This window comes from Silene latifolia, chromosome 9 (assembly GCF_048544455.1).
Source record: "Silene latifolia isolate original U9 population chromosome 9, ASM4854445v1, whole genome shotgun sequence".
NCBI classification, from domain to species: Eukaryota; Viridiplantae; Streptophyta; class Magnoliopsida; order Caryophyllales; family Caryophyllaceae; genus Silene; species Silene latifolia.
In genome coordinates, this window is record NC_133534.1 from 191,712,326 (window position 1) to 191,728,081 (window position 15,756).

Genomic DNA, 15,756 nt, shown 5'->3' on the forward strand with positions numbered 1-15,756 from the left:
TATTTTACACACATCTTGTAAAATTGCATGTGACAACATATAAAATTTCTATGACCAGATTCGAAATTTAACTCATATTAACCTATTTTTCACTTTAAATCTGAATTAAAAATGAAAAATCCATTTTTCGAGCATAACAAGTCCAAAAATTATGAAAATTTACAGGTTATCTCAAAATAATATATGTGACAACATATCCAAAAATTACTGGAAAATTCGAAGTATAGCAAATTTTAGACCAAAAATGACATTTTTACTCATAAAATCACATTTAAATGCCATTATTGTAAATTATGAACAATAAAAATCCGAAAAATTAACCAAAATATCCTAAAACATTTTAGGACCAGAAATATTAACATGCATGTAATAATTTCGTGATATATCATAATAACACAAATTTTACAAGTTTTATTTGTTATTCTTATAACTCGGAAAAACTTTTAACCAATTTGCATGCAAACAACCGTGGCTCATGATACCGATTGAAGGAAATGTAGATTCATATACATATTAACATACTCATATATGTCTAAATAATTTGTCATAAAATTAATAGTGGAACTTATGCATGCAAACAATATAATAAAGAGAAGAAAAAATCATGTCCTTACAATGATGTTTCGGTTTTATAGGGCACAAAAGAAATCTCCTTTTCTTTTGTTCTTGAGCTTTCCTTATGGATGAACAAGATCTAAGTGTAAGATCTCTCCCTAAGCTTTATACCCAAGGCTTCTCTTAATTTAATTAATATTACAAATACTAGTATAATATTAATCAAGGTAGAAAATTGAACCAAAACTTTTATAAACACTTATGTGTTTCGGTTTTTAAGAGAGAAGAAGAGAGGATTTTTCTTCTCACTAGAACTTGTATTTTGGATGAGTGAATTAGAATGAAAATAATACACTAGCTTTTGTATATTATTAGGTAAAATTATAGAGAAAACAATGATCACATTTGCCTATTGTTCCTTGTAAGAGGATGGCAATAGGGGAGCCAATGCATGGAGAAATTGTTCTTCACAAGGAACAATAGGCTTGCATGGCTAGGTTGCTTTTTAATCATTGTGTTTATCCACTAATTACAAACAACTTATAATTAGCTTAAGTCCTTCTAATTTTTCGGCCCATCCTATAATATGGAATCCATATTATTTTTGTCAATTGTCTATATGTTACATGTTACATGTCACATATATTTGTTATGTATTTTTAACATATTAAAAATCAACGTATTATCAAAAATACGTCACATACAAAAATCGACTTAGTAATTTTATAATTACTTGTGCCAAAATATTTTACCATTTATAAATCACAACAGATTGTATTTATAACAATTCATTCAAATTTAATTGTTACATTAAACAATTTATTTCATCCGAGTAATTATACAATTTAATTACTCAGACCGTATCTCATTTAATCATATTTCAATTTGATACGTAAATTTTACTTCCAAAATCGTCCGTCAATTTTCAAGTAATTTAATTAACTCGCAACGTTATACGATTAATTAAATAATCAATTAAGAGTATTGCCCTTTAGGTATGACCTAGGGGGTCAACTGATCACCACCGTCACACGACAGTAATGTCAAACTCTAGTCAGCCAATCATTACCGATATATGTTGACCAGTTGACAGTAACAATATTACTTCCCAATTGTATTCTTAAAATGAGATTTAATAATGATATTTAAATCATGTGATCGCACTATTGTTGAGGACACATTTCCCAACACATATCTCATCCAAAACTCGACTAAAGTTCCAGAATTGTTCTCAAATCTCTTAAAAAAACTATTTTAACTCTCCGATCTTTGTGTTGTCCTCGTAACACTTCCCATTTTTAAGTCCCTACAATGGGCCATCACCCACTGCCTTCTTTTATTGTATACTTCCTCAAACCATTCACGTTCCTTACCAACTCCATGTTCCTCATTATCTCACCCCCAACGACTATCAAACTCATCCGCTTCAATATCTTCATCCCACACAATGTCATTCAACTTCTTCACGAATTCCGGATAATCTTTCGCGTTGCTCCCGTATTTTACATGAACTTTGTTCATGATGTGCCACATGCAGAAACGGTGTCTAGCCATCTTGAATATTTGCCCAACAGAACTTATAATTCCTGGGTCTTGGTCGGTTATAATATACTCTTGTTCCTTACCACCCATAGCATGCAAAAACCGGCTAAACACCCAATTAAAATACCCATCCTTCTCCCTAAAAATTAACGCACCACAAAAAGTAACCGATCATTTATGGTTATCAACACCGGTGAAAGGGGTAAATACCATGGAGTACTTGTTTGTTGAGTATGTGGGGTCGAAAGAGACAGCATCACCAAAAATCGAGTAGTTTCTTCGACCAACACCATCCGCCCATATTGCCCTGATCAAGCTCCCATCAACATCCACCTCGTTATCAAAGTAAAAATCTTCACGTGTTTCAGCCATGATCTTAAACCGGTCTATCAACAACTGACCGTCCCTTTCATTAATGTAGCACTTTACGTCTCTATGAAAATTCTTGAAGTCCGTAAGATTCGCTCCAATATTCTCGAACCCATTCACATGTTCCTTGCGCATTTTGAATGTCTTTGTAGCACCTATCTTCAGCTGCATTTAAACACAATGTCAGTTCTTCTACTGTAATTGAAACCAAGAATAATGTAACTTTACTTCACATGAACTATAACTTTCAATTCAAATGTAATTTCACCTATATACAAACAATACAAAATGTAACGCTGATAAAATTGTGTAATTTCAACTAACTTTTTACCAAAAACATAATGTGTAACTTTAACCCTTAATACTGTAACTTCATTTCACAACCATTGTCATTTTACTCTGATTTCGAGTCACTTCTTTGACATGTCAGCTACAGTGTAATTTCACTCCACAACTACTTTCACTTTAAGTCAAACAAAGTGTAACTTTTCAAATAAAAGACAGTGTAACTTTATCACTGAACAATGTAATTTAACTAAATAACTACTGTATTTTTAGGTCAGAAATTGCTAAAAAATACTTATTTTTTTATCAAATTTTCACATAAAATTGAAATATAACTTTAACGATGTAAATTGTAATTTTACTCCGCAAATATGTAACTTTAACCCCATAAAAAAACAATAATAAACAACATATAAATTATTGTACTAACCTATGAATTAAAGACTATGAACTCTTTGTGATACTTCTGTAGGCGCTTGATAATTTCTGAAACTCTCTATCTTTAACTTCTACAATCTCGTGATTGTGGCCGACATGAAATTGGTCAATTACTAGAACGCCTTTCATTATCAATAATCTAACCCTCGCTTTACACCCAACCCTCCTTACTTTACTTTTCCTCCTATGCTTATCTCCATCATTTTCAACCCCCTCTTGCGTGCTTTCACAGACTTCTAAATCTTTGCATTTGCTAACCTTCTTTGCATACGTAAATCCCTCCCGGTTACATACTAAAAGTTTTGATTTAATCGTTCCGTCACGCCACTTCTTCGTGGTGTATTTACGCACATCAAATCCACATGCTAAAGCGTACATCTTATAGAACTCGACAGCTTCTTCTATGATTTCGAACTGCTGCCCAACATATGGCGTAAATTGGCTTTCAACTATCCTACAAAATTCATCCTCACCTACTCCTTGCAATGCGTGACAAAATTCCTCTTCCCCAACCGCTTCATCATCCGCACAACATTCTTCCACTGTCGAAAAAAATCCATAGCCTTTTATCATAAATAACACCTTAATATTAACAATCAAATTTTATTCAAACTTTAGTGCGCTAATATGTAACTCTAGAATACTAACTATGTAACTCCAACGAAATTTGTTTACCCACCAAAAAAAGGATTTTGTTATAGCTTAAACTCAATTTTTATAAACAGCCTGCACCAAAAACTCAATATTTACAATAATTACGTCGCTATTCTTCCACAATTTTAATAACTTAACAAGCAACTCATGAAACTTTCATCTTCTACCTATTCACCTTCTACTACTCTTCTTAAAAAATGACAACAAAAGAAAAAAAAAGTTGAAGAACAATTTACTTACCATTGTTTACTTCCACAATCTGCATATCATTCATGTTCAATGTCGACATTGAAAAATATAGTGATGAGTAACAATAAACGTGTAAGAGTTTGATTTTTTGTGTCTTTAACAACCATGCAAAACAGTTTACAAAGGGGAAGATGAATCACCAAAAAAAAAATGGCAGCAAGGAGAAGATGAATACGAAAAAAATTTGAATAATGAAGGTGCATTAGAAGATGAAAGTTTTACAGAGAATGTAGGCTTCAAAAAACGTGAACAAAACTATAATTATGATTGAGGTTTTGTTGGAAACCTAAAGACCTATTAATTACAAATAATCACACGTTTATCTTTTTTTTCCCTAATTAATGAGTAGCTTTTGTCCATCTAATCTCCACCATCCATTTTTTTTAATCCTATGGCTAATAGTGGGACTTATGGACTCAACTAAAACTAAGGACTCATATGAACCTATCTCTCTCTCTCTCTCTCTCTCTCTCTCTCTCTATATATATATATATATATATATATATATATATATATAGTGTTGAGATCAAATGAGTCCCCCTCCTAAGTGTGAGTCCATAAGTCCTCATTAGAGCCCTTGGATGAGCACTATGGAAGGCTGAGATTGAAGACAAAAAACAAGGGATCAATGCCTAATTAAGCCCACTCTCTCACTACCTTACTAATTCACATTAATCAAATACTAATCAACTATATATAATTTATTTTTCCACCCACTTATCTCTCATTCACACAAATCATTCACCACCTCTTTCAAAATCCCAATTTAATTTTCTAAAAAAAAAAACCAAATAATTCCCCTCTCCTCTCAAACAAATCTGAGAAAAAAAAAATCCCCACCACCACCACACTGCCGCCCTCCCTCCTCTCTTCCGCCCTCCGTCCTTCTTGCCTCCCCAACAACCACCACACCCACAACCTCCTTCACCCCCTCCGTCCTCATCCTTCCTCCACCGCAGACCACACGGCCACCACACCACCCCACCCCACCCTCCTGCCGTCCACACGACAGCGAACACTGCCGCCCTCCCTCCTCTCTTCCTCCCTCCGTCCTTCCTGCCTCCCCCAACAACCACTACACCCACAGCCTCCTTCACGCCCTCCGTCCTCCTCCTTCCTCCACCGCAGACCACACGCCCACCACCTGCCGCTGCCACTCCCTCACACAAACACCACCTGCGCTGCCACTCCCTCACGCGCAACACCACTAGCCGCTGCTACCACCATCCACGTTCTATTTTTCGGGTTTTTTTTTTATTTTTATTTTTCAGATTTTAAGTTGTTCATATTTGGTAATTTTTGTTGTTGTTTGAAATTATTTGATTTTTATTTTAAAATGGGTGTTAATCTGCCAAACAATTTTTGTTGAGAAACCACCTTTTTTTATTTTCAGATCTACTTTATTTTCTTTGTTTTGTTTTTTTTGTTTTTCTCTTTCTTTTGTGTTTATGAGTGGGTTGTTTGGTTGTTTTGTTTGTTTTATTTTTTTGTTTGTTTTATTTTTTGTTTTGTTTTATGTTTTTGTTATTTATTTTGTGTCTTTTATTTTGGTTGTTTTGTTTGTTTTATTTTTTGTTTTGTTTTATGTTTTTGTTATTTATTTTGTGTCTTTTATTTCGTTTTTTTAATTTTATTTGTTTAAATTTACATATTGTGTGCTAAAAATTCTGCCTCTAATGATTTCAAAATTCAAATTTTGAAAATCCCGTTATGTCATATTTATGTCCCTCCGTCTGTTTGTGTCATATTTGTTTGATTTGGTTTGTAGATGAATAACACGCTTTTTTTTTCTTTCAAGATCTCGTCGTTTTCTCTTACTTTTGTTAAGTTACAGTTTTTTTCTGTTAGAATTACACTTTTTTCTGTTAAAATTACACTTTTTTCTGTTAGAATTACACTTTTTTTCTGTTAAAATTACACTTTTCTCCATTAAAATTACACTTTTTTTTGTTAGAATAACACTTTTTTCGGCTAAAATTACACTTTTTGTAGTTAGAATTACACTTTTTTCTGTTAGAATTACACTTTTTTTCTGTTAAAATTACACTTTTCTCCATTAAAATTACACTTTTTTTTGCTAGAATAACACTTTTTTCGGCTAAAATTACACTTTTTTCTGTTAGAATTACACTTTTTTCTGTTAAAATTACACTTTTCTTCATTAAAATTACACTTTTTTCGTTAAAATTACACTTTTCTTCATTAAAATTACACTTTTTTCTATTAAAATTACACTTTTTTCTATTAAAATTACAGATTTCTCTATTAAAGTTACAGCTATCTCTATTAAAGTTACATTTTTCTCTACTAAAGTTACACTTATATCTATTAAAGTTACACTTTCAAGGATTATAGTTTTACTCTCAATGGACTCATGTTACATGTTTAATATGGACAAAAGTTACAGTCTCAATGGACTAAAGTTACACTCTCAATGGACTGAAATTACACTTTAATGGACTAAAGTTACACTTTTAATATGGACTACAGATACACTCTCAATGGACTAAAAATACACTTTAATGGACTAAAATTACACTTTAATGGATTAAAATTACACTTTAATGGACTAAAATTATACTTTTAAAAGACTAAAGTTACACTTATAAGTCACTCAATTCACAATGAGTTGTGTTAAAATTGGAAAAATTCAAAATAATATTTGTCGAAAAAACTGAGTTACACTCGTAAAACGCAAAATATATTGTAAATTTGCTTCAAATTTTCAAATTTTAAAATAAAATCCGTCAAACCGCAATTTTTTTTGTTGAAATTACACTTTTTTCCGTTGAAATTACACTTTTAAAACAGTAAAAGTGTAGTAACATTTGTATAAAGTTTCAGTCCAAAAAAAAAATTATGCTCAAAAATTTTTTTTTGTGTATAATTAATCCATTAGTGAATGTATAATTAAAACTAGAGAGAGAAAGTGGATTAATTAGTGTATAAGAAACTCATTAGTGTTAAGTATGCTTTTTTGCTTTCATTCTCAACCATCCTTAGTGGAAGATCTAAGGGATGTAGAGAGGACTTATGGACTCAAAGATTTAGGTGGACTCATAAGAACTTCGCTATATATATATATATATATATATATAGGGGCGAGATCCCGTACGAATTGACTTGAGTACGAACCGTACGAACTACTCTATGGGAGCGGTTACACTGTTTTTTAAATCCTAGTCATACACTTCACGCATTAAACTTTCATTTATATCCCCTTCTACACCAACCTCCGCAACGACTGAACCACACCACCACCACCACCACCATTGCCATCGGAGCACCGACGTAGATCTCGCCGGCGTAGCTCCGAGGCTATCATCGCCGGGGACATTCTTATTTATCACTCCTTCTCCTTCCGGCATAGTTCTCATCCTCGTCCGAATTAAGATTGTCAAGGGTGAAGATGTTGGTGGTTTTGTTGAGGCGATCCGATCGATTTAATGGTGGAAAGAGAGGGTGATAAAGATTTGTGAATGATGAAGCATCGATTGTCATCTTTTAATTAAGGATTTGCACATCGTCGATACTGATGAAATCGATTGATCGGTGCCGATGGGTAATTAAGATTTGTCATCTGTTAATTGAAAGGCAGCAGTGATTGGTGTCAGATGCTTAATACTAAATATTATTTGAAGTTTAAGAACATCATCATTTCCAACAATGGCGGCACACTTATTTCTCAACATCATTATTTTTAACAAGGTATTACATACCCTTTTCTCTTTTTATCAGGTTAATGTTATGTATGACATAAAGTTAGTATCTTGGGGATGAATTAATGTGGTTTTGATGCCGGCGATAATGATTGTTCATTGTTATTTTTATGGTGACTGATGTAGTTTCTGTCTACTTCATTCTGGAAATTAAAGTTAGTAACTTGGTGCATTTTATGGGTTTGATGATAGGTAGGTGTAGTTTTTGCAAAATAATCTATAAGTTTTATTGTTGGTTACTCCTCCGTGCTCCGTCCCAATCAATCATTTGTTTACCGTTTAAAATACCCTCATGAAGCCATGAGGGATGAAAAAGGTAAACAAATGATTAGGGTGGATACATGAAGTACTCTTACTAGATACATGAAGTACTCTTACTAGATACATGAAAAAGGTAAACAAATGATTACTGTTGATTATTTGTGGTGGGTGTTTTGGATTGACAATAGTCTATCAAGTGAAAATGCTCGGCAAAAGCCGGCCATGTATCCAGATTCCAATGGGCTGGATACATGAAGCACTGTTACTAGATATATGTATGAATAATACTAGATACATGTATGATTTATGTATCTCACAATATTGATATGTGTATCTAGACTAAGTAATATGTGTATTGGGAAAATATTTAGACTTGCAGTTGGTAAACTGTGGGATGAATTCCAAACTGGTGCAAACAGACATGCCTTCCAACTATACTCAGATTCGGGTAAGGGTTATGGGCGTAAGGCCATACCAGTGTCAAAATTGGGTACATAAGTATTGAATTGACGTGTCTCAAATTCTGACACTCTGAGGCCAAATCCTAAATGACAACTTTTTCTGACAGAAAACTAGTGTCGTTGAACAATCCGTATCAATACAGATCAAGAACCTATGATGCTGTTTTTTGGGAGGCCAAAATCTGGACTGTGGTAAGTGCTAGCAGCTCTTTTTCCTTTATTTCACATAGCTACCTTGGTACAAACACAACTATTATTTGCTCTCATATTGAAACACTTGCTTTAAAGTCGAGCTGATTAAAATGATGCATCCTGCCTTTCATCTCATTGCCAGGAAGTCAAAAATCTACATTTAGTTTGATCTTTATATCTCATGTCTCATTTTTGTTCCAGGGATGAAATCTACATCCTGCCTTTCATCTCTCTGTTCTAGGGATGAAATTTTTGTTCGAATTATTTATGCAGACTGTATTTTGTACCAGTAGGATGTGGTGCCTTTCAATTTTCAAAAGAAAGAATCTTTCTAATGAAATTTCAATCCCTTTCCAATTCGATGACCAAATCTCCGGCCCAGTCAATTGTTTACCTTTGAATAGAATACATCTTGCGAAGAATTTAAACAAGGTAAACAAATGATTGGAACAGATGAATTAATGATTTTTTTTTGCTAAATACTTGACAAATTTATCAAAGTTTCAATCTTTTCCCAGTTTCGTGACCATATTTGCTTCTTACACAATGACACGATTCTTCATTTTTAGCCAAGAGATGTTGAATACTTTTTTGGGGTTGTGATGTGTGATTATATTTCGATGTGCTATCATGTTCAAATTCCTTGGTGGTTAAGGACTTGTATTTGTTTCGGATATTTATTTCGTCATTTTATATAGACGAATTAATATTAATTGGTAGATTATTCTAAGGTCTCCCATCACTTTCAAAAGAAAGAATTTTTCTAACTTTATTTGGTTAGTGATGCAGAATCAATCTCCATATAGTATTGCCATTCCACTAACTTGTTGTTGGGATATTTTTGTTGTACAAGATATTTTCTTGTACCACAGAGTGATATTTTTGTGTTTTATATCTTTTTTAGACGAGAAATATAAAGGTGTATTAGGAATATCGATACATTTTTTTCTACTTTTATTTGCACCTCATTAATGAATATACTATATTCATCAAAAGGACAAGCATACGGCTGCATTTTGCGGGAATATTTACAAAAACAAACATTGCAAATTCAACAGATTATTTTAAAGGCTTATGTGTTACACCTTATTTTATCTAGCAAGCAAGAGTTATGTATCTGAATCCGAACCTACTGCGACTTTATTTTCTCCAGATCCCGCCTTGCATCAACTCATTCTTACTTTTTTTTTTATTGAAATTTCTTTGATTTAATTACAGAAACTTATATGAGAACTGTTGTTTGCCTAAATCTACGAGTTATTGTATGGATATGATTGGATCTGCTGTTTATCTACTCTTTCGAATTGCTTTATTTTAATTTCTGATGTGAATCTAATTACTTACTTTCTTTTACCATTGATTCTTATTCGTGTGGTATTATCCTGTCTTATGCTTGATTTGCTATTAAAGTCTTTGTCTAAATATACTTGTTTCCGAACATGATACCGTCTTGTTAATTTTGATGCCGTGAATATTGGATTCACTTTCGCAATCTTGGATTCGTTCCATTTTGGGACATGCTTTTTCCATTTCATGTAGATCTCTAACTAGTTGTTTATTCAATAATTCGGACTATTGTGCTCGTATATGGATGGTGCAATTAATTTTTTGAAATATTACTTCGTGAATCGGTGGATCTAGTGGTCGGGCACCTCTGATTCCGACTGTGATGGCGAGGACAGGGCTGGTTGTGGGGTTAGTTTAGGGATAGTGGTGGTGGTGCTAGAGGTAGGTGTGGTTGTGGTAGTGTTGGTGGTGGTGGTGGCAAGGTAGGTTGTCTTAGTTGATCTTTAGATAGTGGATACACAAAATAGTATCCCGGATACACATGGTATTACTACTAGATACACAAATCGAATTGCGTATCCGATAGTAATATCATGTGTATCCGGCAGTAATACCATGATATTTAACATATACAGTTTCCTGAATCGATATAAGTCAATTATGTGTTCAATTTTTTTTGGTATTTTAATGGTCTACTAAAACTATTTGCCTGTAGTGAGACAGAGAAACAAGGAGGCTGAGGTCAGTCTTTAAGATAGTGAGATCTCAGGCGAGTGCCGGGGTTGGACCAAGCAACTATAACGGGGAACCGCAAAGCGATATTAGGAATGTATGTTCTAATGGCTCCACCAATGGCGGTTCTCAACTTTGAGCATCAGATTTTATTTAATTTTTTTCCTGCAAAGTTAATCAATAACCTTTCTGCTCCGATTTTTTAATTCTGTTTTGACCTCTTTGTCAGTAAGAATTATGTAAATACGATTGCCTTCAAAATGAATTAAATTATCCCACGATGCTAGGAAAACATTCTAGAATTTTGTCAGTAAATACTTCAGGTTTAAAGAAATTTGATGATTTTAATTGTATTATTTGTTTATTTGTGTGTATATATGTATTATAGGATCATGGTGTTTTGATTCTCTGGACAGTATGGAGGATTTGTCAAAAGAAGAAAGTGCTACTCTGCTTAGTATATAGGATATGCTCGCGCTTTACGTGTACTCGACATTTTGACTGGCCATGATTTGAAGAGTTCTCAATTTGATTAATTTTCTTACTCCATCTAGTTTTTAGTTTGATTGATTAACGAAATGTCCTAGTGTCCGACATTCATTACCTTAATTTGCAAAACTGATGCAAATTTGTTTTCCCATGGTTTCAGGTCAGTACCAGGCGTTTGTTCATATCGTAGGTCTCATATATGCAGATCAATTTTTAGAGCTTCCTAATGTAGTTTCGTGTGTTTGAGGTTTGCTATTTTGCAACACTTCTGAAACTAAACTAGAAATTTCTAGATGAAATTGGTTTCAATAATTGTCTACTCTTCTTTCGGTTTAGTAGCGGACAATATTGTATTTTATCATTCATGAGAACGGGAAATTGGTGTTCTCCTTGGATTAAGTGCGAGTTCTCTTCAAATTTAGCATGTTTTTCCCTAGGCCATGTAATTGACATCAATAGCGAAGCAAGCGTGTGGAATGTGGATACCCATACCCTTAGACAAAGTCGATATAGGTTTGTTTAAAAACAGTTTGTTCCTGAAGTTGGGTTTAGGAGCTTTCGACCAAAAAGCAAGTACCATTGCATCTAAGTTGTTTAAACATTAAAGATAAGAACTTGCTCTACGTTGTTTGTATTACGTGGGAAGTATTAGACGTGTATAATTATCCTAGAATTTTATCAAAGTGGGTATTTCTCACCTTTAAATGGGCGTAAGAGTGTATCTAGTAATATAATAAAGTGTATTTAGCTAGTTAAAGATATGTATCTACTAATTTAAAGGAGTGTCTCTAGTGACATAAGGTGGGTATGTATCCCGTAATTTAAACAAGTGTATCTAGCAATTTAAAGAAATATATCTACTAACTTAAAGTAGTGTATTTAGCTAGTTAAAGGTATGTATCTAGTAATTTAAAGAAGTGTATCTAGCAACTTAAAGAAGTGTATCTAACTAGCTAAAGACATGTATCTATAAACTTGAAGAAGTGTATCTAGCTCGTTAGAGATATGTATCTAGCAACTTAAAGGAATGAATCTAGCAACTTACAGAAGTATAACTAGCAATTTAAAAGACTGTATCTAGCTAGCTTGAGGTATGTATCTAGCAAATTAAAAGAGTGTATCTAGCTAGCTTGTATGTATATAGAAACTTAAGAAGTGTATTTACTATTTTGCTAGCTAGATGTATCACTAATACAATCGCATACCGGCTGAAAACTGATTATTCCTATACGCTTCCCCATTAGATTAAAATATTCCTCATAAATATTAAAAAATAGTGCAATTCCAAATAATCGGAAGTAGTAATCTTCTTGTGGGTTTACGACAAGGAGGGGGGAGGCTTCCTAATTTAGCACAATTTATGAAGCATGGGTGCTTGATTGTGTATCAAGACTATCCATATTCTACTGGTAACAAAAAACTAGCTAGCCATTGAAATTGCCATTGTTATTGCACTTAAGAAAGACAAGCATTTGAATGTAGCAAACATTCCACTAAGACAAAACACAGTATGATACTAGTTGCCATTAACAAAAACTAGGCATTGCTGCCGCAAGACCTTACATCAATTCTGGATATGCTAAGATATACAATTACAGGTTGCTATACAAGAACAAAATTATTCAACCAACCATTCAGGCCCTTCTACAATACTCCTTAGAAAGCAGTAACAAAAGCTAACAATGCATAGCACAAAATCACAACAGAAACAAAAAAACAACAGGAAGACGAGATAGTCGGATTATGGAATTCGAATATTATTAAATATTGAAATATTAGACAAATCAATGAGACCATCTGATATAATGATTGACAAAATATTTTCATAAAATAAGATTGAGATCTTATTTAATCATACAAGTTAACATTAACTCGACTTGAACCTTTCAATCCTAGCCAAGCTAACATTAACTCGACTTGAGCCATTAAACTCTCGAGGTGAGCCCGAGCCTGAAGGTCGAACCTTTCAATGATGTATAGACTCTTTAAGTTTAGTCACAAAAGATATTGCTTCACAAGTTTTGATGTAACTCTTGTCATACCAGTGACACTACTTTCATCTTTCACTTACACCATACTAATTATACATAGTTTAATCTTGATCGCTAGAAAATAATCACCAACTACTACTAAAATAATCAATCATATATATTGTCTCAGCCACCATATTCTCCATAGCAGCCAGCTTGATAAACTCGGGTTCCAGGTCTGAGTTGGTGAGAGTAAAAGGCACATTCATGAGTGACTTGACCGACTTTTTGACAGGAAATTGGAAAACTCCATGACTGCAGTAACTGAGCTTTAGCAATGTTGTTCTTTTCAACCTATGCCAGTCCACCCTGCTACACCATATTCTAGATTATTAATAAGGTTTTGAATTTTGATCATTCAGTGGGAAGTTTAACCATTTATATTAATTCGTACTCTTTTCGTCGTATTCTAGATACATATGTATCTAGCAAGATAAAGAATTGTATCTAGCATGGTGTATTTAGCAAGGTAAAAGAGTGTATCTAGCAATGTAAATAAGTATATCTAGCAAAGTAGAGGAATGTATCTAACATGCCAGAGATATATATCTATCAAGGTAAATGAGTGTATCTAGAAATCTAAACTCATGTCACAAGCTTATGACGGATTTTGTAACCACAAATGAGAATTTGTGTAGACTAAATTCAAGGATTAATTATAGGAAATGAAAATGGGGTTCGGCCTCTTAAAGTTTTATTATAAAGATGCTTAAGAGGTTAAGAGGACATTTTTACATGAATATTATTGATTTCAGAAGTGCAGACGAAAAAAATGAGTTAGAAACTCGTTAAAGAGTTCTTCATTTGTACTCTCCATCCCAATTATTTATTTAAAATTTTTATTGGTGTTATTTAAACCAATTGTTCGTCGAATTTGTTATGTGTTTTGAGTATCGAAAATTGTATGAATTGCTCAGATACACATTCTAGTAAAGTCGGATACACAAGTTAGTACACCTGGATACACAAAATCATAAATCTTAATTTGTGTATCTAGAGTAATATATCTATGTATCCATAGTGTTAGGGTGCAAACCCTTGTCCCACATCGGTAGAATAAAAGATGGAAGATCATCTTTATAAGTATCTACAAAATATAATAGTACGAGGCCTTTTGGGAAGGAGCCCAAGAGTAAATCCGTGAGGGCTTGGCCCAAAGCGGACAATATCGTACTATTATGGACAGTGGACACCGGTGCAGCAGAGGCCCAACACGGGATATTCACGCTTCCGCACAATAAGTGGTATCAGAGCTCAAGGTTCGACTTGGGCTAGACACGAGGATTCATCAGCAGGCCCAAGACTTGAAGTTGTACATTGTAAGGCATGGAACTCCTAGCTCGGGTGAGTCCTTGAGCAGGCCCGGTCTAGGGTTAAATGGATGAAAGGCGTCATAGGTCTTGTGGGACAAAGACCATTTGTGTGCTAGAACTGTTGATCAGGTGGACCCTTATCAGATTGGGTGCCACAGGTCTGGTGGGTCCTTTCCAGGTTGGATGCCAGAGACCGTTTGTGTTCTAGGACTTCTGAAGTGACGGACTCGGTCCAGGGTATATTGGATGCAGAGGATGTTCGATATGCATGTGTAGCAAATCCCCGAGAAGGGCACATGGATATGCAGGCTCAGAAGCATGTGGGGGCACTCACTTGACCAGGCGGTGATATGTGGTGCAAGACATGGCTCGTGGTAGCATGGTGTGTCGGCTAAGGGGAGGTTATCAAGACTTGTGATGTTTTGGGTGTCTAGAAGTTGGGGCTGTAGAGTGGGAGAGTCCTCCATGGAGGTCAAGGTCTGAGTCAAGATGATGGTCCTTGGTTTGAGGGGAGGATTGTTAGGGTGCAAACCCTTGTCCCACATCGGTAGAATAAAAGATGGAAGATCATCTTTATAAGTATCTACAAAATATAATAGTACGAGGCCTTTTGGGAAGGAGCCCAAGAGTAAATCCGTGAGGGCTTGGCCCAAAGCGGACAATATCGTACTATTATGGACAGTGGACACCGGTGCAGCAGAGGCCCAACACGGGATATTCACGCTTCCGCACAACACATAGTAATATGCTATGTATCCACACTCAACCACCCTTGCAGGTTACAACCACCACATTTAGTGAACCAAATCCACCAGCCAGTTCTCAGCGGCAACAAAAAAAATGAAAAAAATAAAACATAAAAAAAATTCATACCTATTATTAAGAAAACGAAGACTGTGAAACTATGATGAAACCGATGAGCTTGTTAAGTAGGATCGCGACAAATTGATGGCGATGTAATGTTACATTATGCACGAAATTAGGAAATGAATAGAAAAAAACAATAAAATTAGGGTTAAAATTGGGAGAAACTTGAAAATAGTGAAATAAATTAGAGAACTTACATCAATTAAGCCAAAAACCACATTAAACCCATCAAAATCGAGCGAATTTCAGGTTGTTGACGCCAGTTTGGGGGAAATGAAGCATGAATATAATTAGGGTTAGATTTATTCAAATT

At 34.3% G+C, this 15,756-nt stretch overlaps 1 protein-coding gene across 1 annotated transcript; it reads right to left on the reverse strand.

Moving 5' to 3' along the window:
• Positions 1–1,950: 1,950 nt before the first annotated feature.
• LOC141602042 (protein FAR1-RELATED SEQUENCE 5-like) lies at positions 1,951–4,132 on the reverse strand. The gene is made up of 4 exons (XM_074422351.1): positions 4,084–4,132; positions 3,334–3,731; positions 2,318–2,631; positions 1,951–2,236 (listed from the first exon to the last, which is right to left on the reverse strand). The coding sequence occupies exons 1-4, from the start codon at positions 4,130–4,132 to the stop codon at positions 1,951–1,953; spliced, it is 1,047 nt and encodes a 348-aa protein (XP_074278452.1).
• Between the last annotated feature and the right edge of the window lie 11,624 nt (positions 4,133–15,756).

Coding starts and splice junctions, on each gene's coding strand:
- LOC141602042 (XM_074422351.1), bottom strand. CDS start 4,132: ATGTCGACATTGAACATGAATGATATGCAGATTGTGGAAGTAAACAAT. Junction 3,732..4,083: donor GATTGTGGAAGTAAACAATG/GTAAGTAAATTG, acceptor TTTTTTCGACAG/TGGAAGAATGTTGTGCGGAT. Junction 2,237..2,317: donor CCCACATACTCAACAAACAA/GTACTCCATGGT, acceptor GTTAATTTTTAG/GGAGAAGGATGGGTATTTTA.